Source organism: Periophthalmus magnuspinnatus, chromosome 14 (assembly GCF_009829125.3).
Source record: "Periophthalmus magnuspinnatus isolate fPerMag1 chromosome 14, fPerMag1.2.pri, whole genome shotgun sequence".
In the NCBI taxonomy this organism is placed as follows: domain Eukaryota; kingdom Metazoa; phylum Chordata; class Actinopteri; order Gobiiformes; family Gobiidae; genus Periophthalmus; species Periophthalmus magnuspinnatus.
The window spans coordinates 8,609,175-8,622,537 of record NC_047139.1 but is presented as its reverse complement, the minus strand read 5'-3'; the positions used below and the strand labels follow the sequence as shown (position 1 = coordinate 8,622,537).

The 13,363-nt window shown below is 37.7% G+C and overlaps 1 protein-coding gene across 1 annotated transcript in view; it reads left to right on the top strand.

The window, feature by feature from the left end:
• The window catches only part of LOC117381619 (actin-binding LIM protein 3-like), a 52,613-nt gene that overhangs the window by 13,909 nt on the left and 25,341 nt on the right, over positions 1–13,363 (top strand). Inside the window, exons 3-7 of the mRNA XM_055226323.1 lie at positions 3,897–4,080; positions 5,262–5,374; positions 6,770–6,896; positions 7,765–7,858; positions 8,198–8,285. Coding sequence (XP_055082298.1) covers positions 3,897–4,080; positions 5,262–5,374; positions 6,770–6,896; positions 7,765–7,858; positions 8,198–8,285 — 606 coding nt within the window. The remainder of the gene's footprint in view (positions 1–3,896; positions 4,081–5,261; positions 5,375–6,769; positions 6,897–7,764; positions 7,859–8,197; positions 8,286–13,363) is intronic.

Below are 13,363 nucleotides of genomic sequence, written 5' to 3'. Positions count from 1 at the left end.
ACTTGTATCTATAAAGACAATATTGGCAATCCTGATAGTTTTGTGTGGGCAGTTTTTGGATTTGTTGTTGCTTCCTCCAGAGAGCACAAACCTCAGCCTCATCTCCTCCTCCATTGTTTCCTTTTGTTTCCTCCACAGCTTCTTGTTTAGACAGTGATAAATGTGTGAACCCCATCAACGAAGCAAAGCCGAGAAACGAGTTTGATAAAAATAATGAAGAGCTGGACCTCATATTGGCTGTTTCCAATTGGTCAGATAAAGGTCACAATGATATTTAAAGTTGTTTTCGTTGCATTTATTCTGTTCTGACTGAGCAGGGTCTCTTCACAGAACAGTTTCTTTCTTTGTCCATAAGGTTAATGTTATAAGACCTGTCACGAAAACACATTTTGAAGCACGAAATACCGCTACAGAGAAACATTGCGATAAACGATAAGATTGAAACTACTTTATGCCACAAACTAAGACTTAAATAATGCAAAATAGTCACACTAAACCGTTTTAAATACCATATTTTCCAGACTATAAGTCGCATCAGCTAAAAAATGCATAATAATGAAGAAAAAAACACATATTTCTCATATAAATCGCATCTGAGTATAAGTCGCACCCCCGGCCAAACTATGAAAAAACTTATAGTCCGGAAAATATGGTGCACTGTTTCATTAAAAGACATGAGCCCCAACAAATAAAATAACAGAATGCACCAGTAATTTGACAATAAAGGACTTATTTACCCCTCCACACCTCAAATCTTATCATATTTCAACAAAAATACCTCCAAATCTCACCACTTTTGTAAAGAAAAAGTCCTCACAATAAATAATAAAGCCCAAAATATACTGTTCCAGCTTTTATATTTTGAACAGTACGTCGATATAGGAATTATCGTGACAGACTTAAATGCTATACTGTGGAATATTCAAGGTAAAGCAACAAGATCTCCATAGAGGCAAGCAGGGAGCATCTTTAACATGGAAATTCAATGACTAAACGAGGGACGACTGTATCATATTTAGCGTGTTGCTTGGAAATGCTGAATACACTGGCAGTACATGAATAGTCGTCCTTGATTTGCTCAGTGCTTGTAAAACATATGTTAGAAAATTTGAAGATTTGGCCTTGTAGTTTTAAAATCTCCAAATATAATAAATAAAGTACTGTCCATTTTAACCATATGCATTAGGCCTGTCACAATAATTACTATATTGACTTATTGTTCAATATATGAAACAGTATGGAATTATATCTTTTGGGACTCAGTATTTATGATGTGCACAATTTCTTTGCAAAAGTGGGGAGATTTTGAGTTTTTTTTGTTGTAATACTATAAGATTTTAGCCTTAAAAGGTTGAATAAGTCACTTTTAGTCGCTAATTATTTGTTGATGTGTTGCAGCTAAGGCCTTATGAATGATCCTGTCTTTTTAAAAAATGGTTTACAGTACTGGGATTATCTTGGCTTGTTGTTTTTGTATCAGTGGCATAAAGTTATTGCAGTATTGATGTTATTCTGCGCTGCCCACTTTTCCCTCTCAACGCTCCAAACTGTGCGTTCTTTTATGGTAGCTCTTCCGGTTAAGAACGAATCCCATTCTTTTCAATGACGAATTCGGGAAAGTTTCACGTCAAAAATATGGCAAAGTAGTGTTGATTTGTGTTAAATGTTTTATATTTATGTGCGGGAACAAGTGAACACCTCACCGATTCTCTGGGAAGCTTTAAAACGGCGCTGTAGTTCGAATAAAACGTATTTCCTGTCAAAATCTCCAGCTCCATCCAAAATAATACAACAGAAATGACGATGGCGACGCCCACGGCAACTTCTGGAGTAAGGTGGATATCTGTGTAACAATATAACATGCTTCAAAACGTGGTATCGTGACAGGCCTATTATCCATAAACATGATTATTTCCACAGACAGACAGGAGAAGCTACAGGCAAAGTACTGCGACTCCTCCTTTACTGCGTGTGTACGACCCTCTGTCTGTGAGCCACTTAACGCTGGTCTGGATCAGCTCATTCACTTTACTCGACGTAAAACCATTAGCTTAATTAGAGACAGACTGGGAGACACTGGGATCTGCCGCACGCATACACTCGGATTAGGACCTTTTACTTTAGTCTTAATAGTAGATAGACACAAAAGCAATAGAGGTTTACGAGAAGATAGAGAGTCATGTGTTTAGTTGATGGAGGTTACAGACAATGTCAGCACCAAAACTGGTAAAATGCAGTACTGTGTTCGTAAATCAAACAAAGCAGGTGTATAGAAAGCAGTGGTGGAAGGTAATGAAGTACAAGTACAAAAATACTGTACTTAAGTAGATTTTTTTTTTTACTGAAGTCAGCCTTACAGTGGATAATTTTTAATTTTACTTCACTACTTTTGAGAGCTGGTATCTGTACTTTCTACTCCACTACATTTTTTAACTGGACTGAAAGTTAAAAGTACTTTTCATGGTTTGAGGGGTTATTTTTATCATGTTCGTGACTAAAGTTTTCATGTTCAAGCTTCGGCTTTGAGCAAACCAAACTAAAAACACAAAATTCATAAGAAAAATTAAGAAATTGATTCGTATTGTTACTGTTGACCGAAATATGTATCTTTTTTTTTTTTTTTTTTACCAATATCACTACATTTAACATTTTAATAGACACTTGTGCAAAATACTTTTCCTTTTTACTCGTAAAGTACCTTTTTAAACAAGTACTTAAATACTTTTGCTCAAGTTTTTTTTTTTTTTTTTCATGTGATACTTTTACTTGAGTAACTTTTTGCCTTTGTACTTTTACTTGACTTCTTACTTACTTTAATTGACTTCATCCACCACAGACAGAACATGCAAATCAACTCTCCAACTCACACCGACTCTCTGTATATTATCAAAAAAGAAAACTGAAGTCTATTTGTTAACTGAACAAAACTTTTATATATTAGTTGTTTACTGAGCCCTTGTTGTTTCATTCATCGATTTAATAAGATATAACACATAGGATTTTAATTCAGTACTATTACCATATAAAAAAATCCCATTTCACAAAACAAATTTATTTACATTTCAACTCAAAGTTCACAAAGTTACCCGTTCATGAGTAAAGAACAGGCGACTCTGCAGACAGCCCCACCACACTGTATGAATTAACAGATTACAGTAGATTGTGAGTCTGATGTAATCCTGACTCAGATTATTTGGGTTAGAGGGACACTTTGACCTCTTTAAACCCCCAGACCCTCACTCCCATTCACACTCTTCACCTCGGAGCAGACGGTGAAACTGGAGTTTACTGGATTATGTCACACACAAGGTTTGACTTTTCTAATTATAGCTGACACAGGGGGTCAGGCCCTCAGTGTCTGATTAACACTTTATTGTACAACAGTTCATTAAAAACAAACATATTTATTCTTTCATTAATTACTGTTACTATTATCTATTTTGTTCTTCCTTGTTTGTACTGTTTGGTGTCTTTATGCACATTGTTTCTGTACATCTCCTTTTTGGTCTTTTTCCAGATATTGTACGTTTAGGACATGTTTAGACCCAAAATCAGTGCATTTCCAGATCATATTGTCTCCATCGTACTTGAATATGCAGTAACACTTTTCACTGTTAACTCTCAGAAGCTGCTTTATCTTGAGGCAGTATAAATATAAAGTGTACATTGTGCAGAAATCTAAATAGTCAACCACCCTCCTGCTTGCTGCAATATCTAGACCCACTTTTCTGCAACTGTAGCTGTTACATTTTCTGGGAAAGCAACTCCAATTCTTTTATTTGTTATGTTTTTTTTTTGCTTCTGACACATAAGCTTTGAAGACAAAATGCTCACTTGCTGCTGTGTGAAGAATATTTACAAACCTTAACCATGTTTTCTGTGTGTTTCTCCTGCAGTTTGTGGCTGTGACCTGGTGCAGTCCGGCTTCTTCCATCATTCAGGGGAGTACATCTGCACAGAGGACTACCAGCGCCTGTACGGGACGCAGTGTGACAGCTGTGAGCAGTACATCAGTGGAGAGGTGGTGTCTGCGCTGGGACGCACCTACCACCCACAATGCTTTGTGTGCAGCCTCTGCAGGTATAACTACAACATACAGCCAGCGTATGTGCTGTAATACCAGTGTAGTATTTGTATTTGTCTCATGTGCCATATGGTGTATTATGCATTGGACAGGCTTCTTATACACTTTTGACCTTTTTTTCCCTTGAGCTTGAAATGTGTTGAAATTGTGTTTTGTGAATACCTCAAAACCGATGACTACAAAATACCTGCAGATGTTATTTTGGTTGGTTTAAGTCAGGCTGTAAACAAAGGCAGCTAAGGGACATTTGAGCATGGACATGATCAAAAAAGGCCCTGTGAGGGTGATTGGGTTAATAAAAACTGCAGGTGTGTTCTTTAATGCAGATACTTCATTATAACATGGTTTAAAGCTAAAAAGCTCATTTAATTTCTTATGTACTGTTGTGTACTGCTCTATGTCAAGTCTCCAGGGCTGATCCCAATGTAAATTAGGTTCTTGCACTCTTTAATGTGGATTAATTACTTTGGCTCAGATACAGCCTAATGCTGCCACAGGTGGCCTTTTACAATTAACTAGAGCAGTGTAGTGAGGCACAAAACAGCTCAACATAGTCCCAACATGTAGAAACTGTTCCCCGAAGTGTAGCACAATATTATGGGAACACTACATAATGTCAGCTGCACATTATACACTTTTCCCCCCAGTGTCCAACATCCCGGACGGTCCTCTTATTGTTAGTGTTGTGGCTAATGCTGATGTTAAAAATGTTAAAAAATAGGTAGATCTGAACCAGCATCTTTGAGGTTTTATTTGCTTGGAAAACTTAACAGGTCATTTAATGCACTTACTATCAGTATATATTTTATTATAGCACCGGCAGCATGGTGTTTGATTTTACAGCAAGAAGCGCCCGGTATCAATTTGTAAACCAAGTGGGGTCTTTATGTGTGTAGTTTGATTGAGTGGGATGCTACTGGATGGGTCAAATGCAGAGGGCCTATCTCCTTTTGGCGATAATAAAATGCGCCTTACTTTTTACCAGTTCAGTCCTCTGCATAAACACCATTTCCACTTAAGCAGCAGAGTGTGAATATAGCTGGCTAAAGCTTCACACAGAGTGGTACTTTTTGATGAAACAACAGCTCAAACTTGTAACCAGTGAAGCGTGGGTGACTATAATGGTGCTTGTTTGCATATATTGTTATTTACATGTACTTTTGTGTGTTCCTGTCAGGAGTCCTTTTCCCATTGGAGACAGAGTGACCTTCTGTGGAAAGAAATGCATTTGTCAGCAGTGTTCACAGTCTCTCAGCGCCAACAAACCCGTCAAGGTCCACGGCCCCAGCTGTAAGAGACTAAACTATACCTCAAAAAGAAATTAGGCTGTGTAGTTATTCAAATGTTAATCATGATTTGGAGTTAGAGCTACAGTCAGTTACAAAGGAAGCAATGAATTATATTACGTTCTGAATGATTTGCACACATTCAGGCCTAGAAAACTTGGAGTAAAGTCACTTCTACAGCTTAAAAGTGTACAAGAAAAGTTACATTTTGCACCTTTGAAACATGAACAGCAAAACATTAAAATAAGCAATAACCCAGATAGTATTCCTTCTAATAATTGTAATTTCAGTTGCAACCCAAATCATTGTGTTTATGATTTTAAATACTTAATAACTGAGCAGCTCCAATCACAAATAAACCTGTCGCGATAACATATTTTGAAGTGCGATATATAGACGATAAACGGTAAACCATGAAGCAGAATTATCACCTAAAAATATTCTAAATGTGCGCTATTAAATAAATAAATAACAAAATGCAACTCTTAAGTAATTTGTATCTATAATGAGTCTTAAAAGTTACTTATTCAACGCTCTACAGCTCAAATCTGATCATAGTACAGAAAAATAACTTAAATTTTCCCAGTACTACAAAAAAAAAATCCACACGATAAACATTGCCCTCCAAAAATGATTGTTCCATGATTTATGTGTTTAACTATAAGTCAATATAGTATGTAAGTTGACAGGCCTAATGACAAATGTACGCAGACACATGGGAGGTAGTAGTAGTACTTCCATAAAAGGATGTGCTCCGCAGATCTGCTTTCTCATTAAAGCTAAGATTGGATTTTTCAGCAGATTTTTGGGGAGGCAATTATATAAAGTTTAAAATGTCAGTGTAGCCATTATGTATCTGCAGTCGCTACAACGTTCAGTGTCAGATGTTTTAAGAAGTACAAGTTCTGAATTAGACTTTTCATCCACTTTTCATCACTTCATTGCTCGATTCGAACTAATCTTTCGCTCGACCAGCCATAAAGAAGTTTCCACTATTAAATAAGAAGTAACTTGAGATTGATTCACTGTTGTTTCAGTTTGCTGAGTATCTGGATATCCATAATCATTCTTCATCTATATATTAAATACTTCTTGTCCTACTAGCCTCCAGTAACTCACTTTCTTAAATATATAGTACTTTCCAACTGCACTAATAGCAACATATTGTAACAAGTACACGTGAAATAATACATTAAGCCCGATACAAAAAAAAGAAACGCAGGATTCACACTCATCCACAAGGCGTACCATTTCTCAAAGCGAAGTTTAAAATGGCTTCCACAACAGGAAAAAAGGTAAAAACATGAACTCTGATAAATGCTTAAACGCCATCCAGCCAGCCGTGCTATAGCTCATCCCACGTTGTCCTGTCTCTCGTTTGTTTCTTATGCCTCTTCAGACTGTGCGGGCTGTGGGCAGGAGATCAGACAGGGCCAGTCGCTCTTGGCTCTGGAGAGACAGTGGCACGTTTCCTGTTTCAAATGTCGGACGTGTGGCTGTGCACTCACCGCCGAATACATCTGCAAGTACGTGAATGTGAAAAGTACTACTGTTGACAGGACAGGTTGAAGTGTTTGAGCTAGTGTTGAAAAAAGGCTTGATAATCAGTACTAATTTATAATCATGACTTACACATTTGTCTATAGGCTTACACTGCAGTAGATTGTCAAATTTATTTAATGTTTAAGACTTTATGAAATGTATTTATAAGGGATTGTCTAAGTCTAAAACTGGCCACAGTAGACCTGAAATAGGAAAAAAACTGGATACATTTGTGCCACTAATGCAATAATAATAATAATAATAATAATCTGGTGATAAACATTTATACTCACACCAGTACTGGTTTTTAATGTTTTAAATGGATCCATCAGTTATTTTTGTTGTTTTTTTGTTTGTACTATTCTGTATTTTAACAGGGCACTCATGAAAAATAGAGTCTGGTACTCTCATCCGGCTCTCCTTGTTTAAATAAAGATGAATGAAATGAAAATACGTATAGTTCTGTAAAAAATAATACCATCCTAAAACTATTCACGAAAGGTTTTGCTACTAGATTCTGTATTGCAACCCTATTTCCAGCCTGCAACCGTAGACTTTTTGTTAAGTGTAGTTAAAGTTATACAAGACTTTGAGATTAAAAACATTGTGTGGCAGTTTCAACTTAAGTCTCCCATAAAGACGGTGCTGATTTGTATTCCCAGACTGAACAGGATCTTTCTAAATGGAGTTTGTTCCTGTGTCTGTGCACGTTTCAGGTTGGCTCAGTGGCAGCACAGTCGTAGCAGTTCAAGACTAAACCTCTACATAATTTTAGCAATTTTCCTTCCAAATTTGTATATATAGTGCCCAATAAAACCATCTTTTCTACCTTACTTTGAAATGTTTTCTTAGAGATGGGATCCCGTACTGTGAGGCCGATTACCACTCCCAGTTTGGCATCAGGTGTGACGGCTGCAGCAGCTTCATCAGCGGACGAGTGCTGGAGGTTAGTTTTAAGTCTTTTCAAAGGGAATGGGCTTTAGCTCAGGCTGGGGCATGAGACGGGAAGTGTATCATTTATCATGTGAATTGTACAAATTGCTTGAAGCTATATAAAGATACAAGGACCACAGCTGCCCCTTTCTAACTGAGTGTCGCCGTGATAGGCCAAGTCAACGGCTTTTCTACTGCAATGTTTAGGATTTGTAGCTTTTATTTTCATGTTATGCTTCTCGTTTGTTGCATTTTTTGAGGTAGGAGGTGAAGAATTTGCCAACTGACTGGAGAATCAGCATGTCCAAAGATGATTTTATTTATTATTTTATATAACTTTGTCTCTTTCAAGGCTGGAGGGAAGCACTACCACCCGACTTGTGCTAGATGTGCCCGCTGCCAGATGATGTTTTTGGAAGGAGAAGAGATGTACATAACAGGTGAGCAATCGATATATATATGCAGTATGTAACCTTTCTGGTGAGGGTTGCTTTCCGCTAGTACACATAGAGATACTTTGATTGATGGATTTGATTTTATTATTGTATCTTACATACAAAGAATGCCTTGCCCTTTAATGGACTTATAAGACACTACTAACAAAATACAATAGTCCAGATGTGTGTTACAAAAAGCAATAGACTAATTTATACAAACTCGTCTGCTGCTTCTTCCAGGCTTTACACTGAAATGATGCCAACTTACAGTATAAACATTAGAATTAAACAACCATTTCATCTTGTTGTCATCATTACACCAGAACATATCAGGGCATTGACTGAAAATTTGTCATAAAATGGGCAATACAACAAAAAATGAGCTCCACTTTCCACTTCTACTAACTCACATAAACCAAAAAATCTTTCTTCCGCCATTACTTTGTCTGGAACGTTCCACAGCATGGCATAAAATATGTTTTCGAGTGACGCCCCCAAAGCCTCCTCACTGTAAGATTTGTAAGATGCATTTTCAAGATATTTTGGGGCAATAACAACATTTGTAACTGAATTAATGGATGGGAGATAGAGTTAATCCCATATTGCGGAACGTTCCAGGCAAAGGCAAGGCAAGTTTATTTGTATAGCACAATTCATACACAAGGTAATTCAAAGTGCTTTACAGAATAAGAAAGACATTCAAATCACACAAAGCAATACAATCCCCATGGAGTACCATACCAGAAAAGTTTCATAGTTCACATTTAAGCAGTGTTTTGAAATGTAGTATCTGCAGCTTCTACCTACAATTTGGTCAATTCGTTAAAGTACATTTTAGTTTGTAGTACTGGACGTACTAAAGGAGCGGGGTTGAAGGTTGGATTGGCATTTTGAAAGTGTCATTGGGAGTTGCACTAAGTTCCGTGTGACATTTTGATAAGGATTGTGTTTGTCAGTCTTGGCTTCAGTTCCCGCAGAGTCGTGGAATTTGGCCAAGCCTGGCTCTAATGCTTTTGTCAATATCAGTGCGTTACATAAAGGTCCTATCACCTGGAGCGGAGATGACAAAGAGTGCATTAGTTTAAATTAAAGATGCACTGTGTAACTTTTATTGCACAGGGTCCGCTGACTGCTTGTGTCCATGGATATGTTGTTATTGCTTTGCCTGAAATATTCCACAGCGATGTAGCTAGCATTTATTTCACTTCAGGTGTTTTTATCGCTCGTAAAAACCTTGAAAACGATACATTCTTGAACAGATCTGACCTGCAACTTGACTTCACCAGCAGATAGCGAAGTTTAAAGCCATACTGTGTAACATTTCGGGCTAAGAAATAACATATCCGTGGAGAAAAGCTGACAATTTTCATACAGTTCAGTCAAAATCAACTCAGCCATGCAGGAATAAGTTAGACTGTGTTTTCATAGCACTGATTAAACCGGTTCTTCATGAAATTCGCACTGAACGCCATATTTTTTTTGTTTTTAATCAGGAAATAAGTGCGATTTACTCTATTGTTCAGCTTCAGTTTAATAAATTGCAATAGGATGTCGTTTCTATTGAATTACAGTGAATGCAGAGAGGATCCAGATGGCCTTGGTGTGCGTTTTTTTTTTTTGTGAGGAACTCTTTAGAGAACGAAAAAAGCATAGCCAGCGTTCACACGAAACACTAACTTGATAAATAGCTTCTTTTAACAAACTCATTGATTTACCTCTACCACGCTTTACCACTGCGGTGGAGGGATAAGGCTGGAGTCAATTATCATTCAACCTCTGTCTGGGCTCTGACAGTTGGACTAATCTCGCTCTCTGGGCTCTCTCCGGACTACAATCCAATAGCCCGTCTTTATAAATTAGATTGTGTGGTCCAAAGTTAATAAGCTCAATGGGAGGCTCCAACCGGCCAATACGAGGATACACAGCAATCTCTAAGCAAATTACACTCCACTTACCCACCAAAAGATGTGTTTAGTTAAAGATGTGGACCAGCTAGCGTTTTGTGTTGTAAAGTATTGTTGTTTTTTCGAGGATTAGCAGCATAACTTCTCCCACCTGCTTGTCTCCATGGAGATATTTTGCTTTGAATGTTCGAAAGTATGACATTAAACTTATCTACATCCATGAAGACAAGCAGATGACGTCGCCAGGATAAGTTTTGTGTCAGTATCAATGCAGGCTAGCCAGGATGCAAGCCTGCCGAGACACTAATAGTTGTGAAATCACTCATTAGGGGCTTGAAAGACTATACTAAGTAGGAATCAGGCACAGTGTAGACTTAGGGTAACACAATAAACCTAGCATACAAACAGAATCTGTATACAATTAAACAGTTATTTTAAGTGTCAGTGTAGCTAGCTCCTCCCTTCAGACAGATATAAGGCATTGTCCACCAGTAATTTGACCAGAACTGAAGAAGCGACTTGGATGAGCTGCAAAACGTCTTCACTCCTACAACGATTTGTCCAACTGACAGATTTTATTCGTCTTTTGCTATGGATCAGACCGGGACGACTGAGGGATTACACCGATATCATGTTTTAGGAATTTGTATTTTAATAAATGCAAGCTAGAATCCTGGGGAGGTGTTCCAGGGATGTTCCACCGGGAGGAGACTCTGGGGAAGGAGCTGGAGGACGTGTCTGAGGAGAGGGAAGTCTGAGAGTCCCTGCTTAGACTGCTACCCCTGCGACCTGGAACCGGATAAGCGGAAGAAAATGGATGGATGGGCAAGCTAGAATGTTTAGTTGTACCTGTTTGGAAGTCTGTCCAATCTGAAATCTGCATTTGACCCATACGGCTGCAGGAGGTGAGGGCATCGCCTGGGGACCCAACTCCAGATGTTGAGCGAGGTTCATGGTCATGACTGCGCAGCGGGAGGATTTTACCCACTGTGCAGGCTACTCAGAACATGCTAACACCAAACAGACACGGTTTATGTCAGCAGTAGCTCCTGTTCTGATCCTACAGCGCAGTAATAAAAGTGAAGACGCTGATCAGATTCACGTGGAGGGACATGAACATACGTGGACCATAAAGTTGAAGGGCCATATGTAAATGAGAGCTTTTATCTGAAGAGGTGCAGTGGAATGTCAATGAGGACAGGCAGGATGCGCTACAGTAACCTCCACTCCTTTAATCCTGCCTCAGCTCAAACGCACTATCTGCTCTATTGTTGACTCACTGTGTAGTTGTGGTTATTCAAATTAAATCTTTTCAGTGAATAAAAAAACAAACAAACTCTGGATTGTGATTATGTCATACTCTCAGAACAGGGGGAAGAGGCAGTTTTGTCCAGTTATAACATTGAACTTCCATGACAAATACCGAACCTGATAAATTCTTGTATTGATTAAACCCAAGACTTCACTGTATAACAAAAAAATTCTGCATTTTAACCATATTAATTTTATCTGCTGCGATCTGTATTCAATGCAGGATGCCATCGAAAAATCCAGCAATAATAATTTGTGATTTTAAAGTTGAGATTTGGAGGAAGTGTATAGTAACGTTCACATTGACTTGACTATAACAAAAATTAATTTATGAAGTTTTTTGTTGTTGTTTTTTTTGTTGTTTTTTCCTGTTTGTTTGGGGTTTTTTTTGGGTTTTTTTTTGTTTGTTTTTTTATTTTTTTATTTTTTTTTAGCATTTTCTGTTATTATTATTATAGACTGGAGTGGCTGTATCCAAATTGTGCAGAGGAAATCTAATAATTTTATATATATTGTATCGGTTGTTTTTGCTGATCAAATTGACTATAACAAAAATTAATTCATGAAGTTTTTTTTTTTTTTTTGCTTTTTTTTGTTTGTTTGGGGTTTGTTTTTTTTTAGCATTTTTTATTATGAGTTATTGTGAGTTTAGACTGGAGTGGCTATATCCAAACTGCAGACGAAATGTAATAATTTTTTTATATCGTATCAGTTGTTTTTGCTGATCACATTTCTAGAAAAGACATTGTACTTTGGATATCAAGTTTCTCCACATCATATACATTTAATGAAGTGTATTATGTTACTAAAAGATATCAATACTGGGTTAAAAAAAAAAAAAAAAAAAAAAAGAGAGAAAAAAAAGTTTAAACAGAGGCAGCAGTTGATTGTAATATTATGATTAGATTTTATTTAGATAATATTTATGTTTTAATGTATTATAAATATTATTCAGTTCAATGACCATAGAAAATCTGTTGTCTTTAGTGAGTGGATACGTTCACACTTATTTTTGCTCATTTTTGGTGTGAACGAGACCAAAATACTCCTAAAATAAAACCTTTTTGTGATCAATCTTGTCGCCTCACCTCTTGTACGTGCCCCACAGTTTGAGACTCACCTGTGTGGTCTATACATGAACTCTCTGAACGTTCCCCTTTGCGCTGAAGCACCTCAAGGTTACACCCGGAGAGGTTTTGATGACTTCAGACACGTCGAAGCCACCGGCAATCGCCCACATGAGACGCACTCAATTACACCATGCGCACAACATACACACCAGCCGCGATCAATCCCACAGAGCACGTCCAGAATGTGGATCGCCGTGGAGCAGGGGGAGGGGCTCGGGGACCGTGGGGCGTTTTATGGACTAATCATTCAGGCCGTATACCTCATATTGGCTTTTACCCTAATGAAAAAGGTGTGTTCATTTTTACCTTAAGCGCTTGTCACTGTTCAATCTTTTAGCTGTTAATATTGTCGGGATCGGTCCCAGTGCAGCCCGTGGACCATGTTGGGGTCAAATACTTTATTAGAGTAGTAGATTTGTAGGTCCGTAGTGGCACGCTGATCCATTTTCACGCTTTTTCTGCTGCATGCTGGTCTACTTTAAATGTTCCTCAGTGGGGTATTAAACTTTCTCATGTGTTTAAAGTGTTTTTATTGCTCTAAATCACATGTGTCAAACTCAAGGCCCGTGGGCCAAATGCAGCCCGCCACATCATTTTATGTGGCCCGCGACAAAGTAAATTAAAAGGTATTGTCTTAAAATGTCAGTTTATCATTAGATTCACAGTTAAACAGCCATTTTTTCATATCTATGCAAATCCATATGCAATATTTGTAACTTGAATAAGCAATAAATAT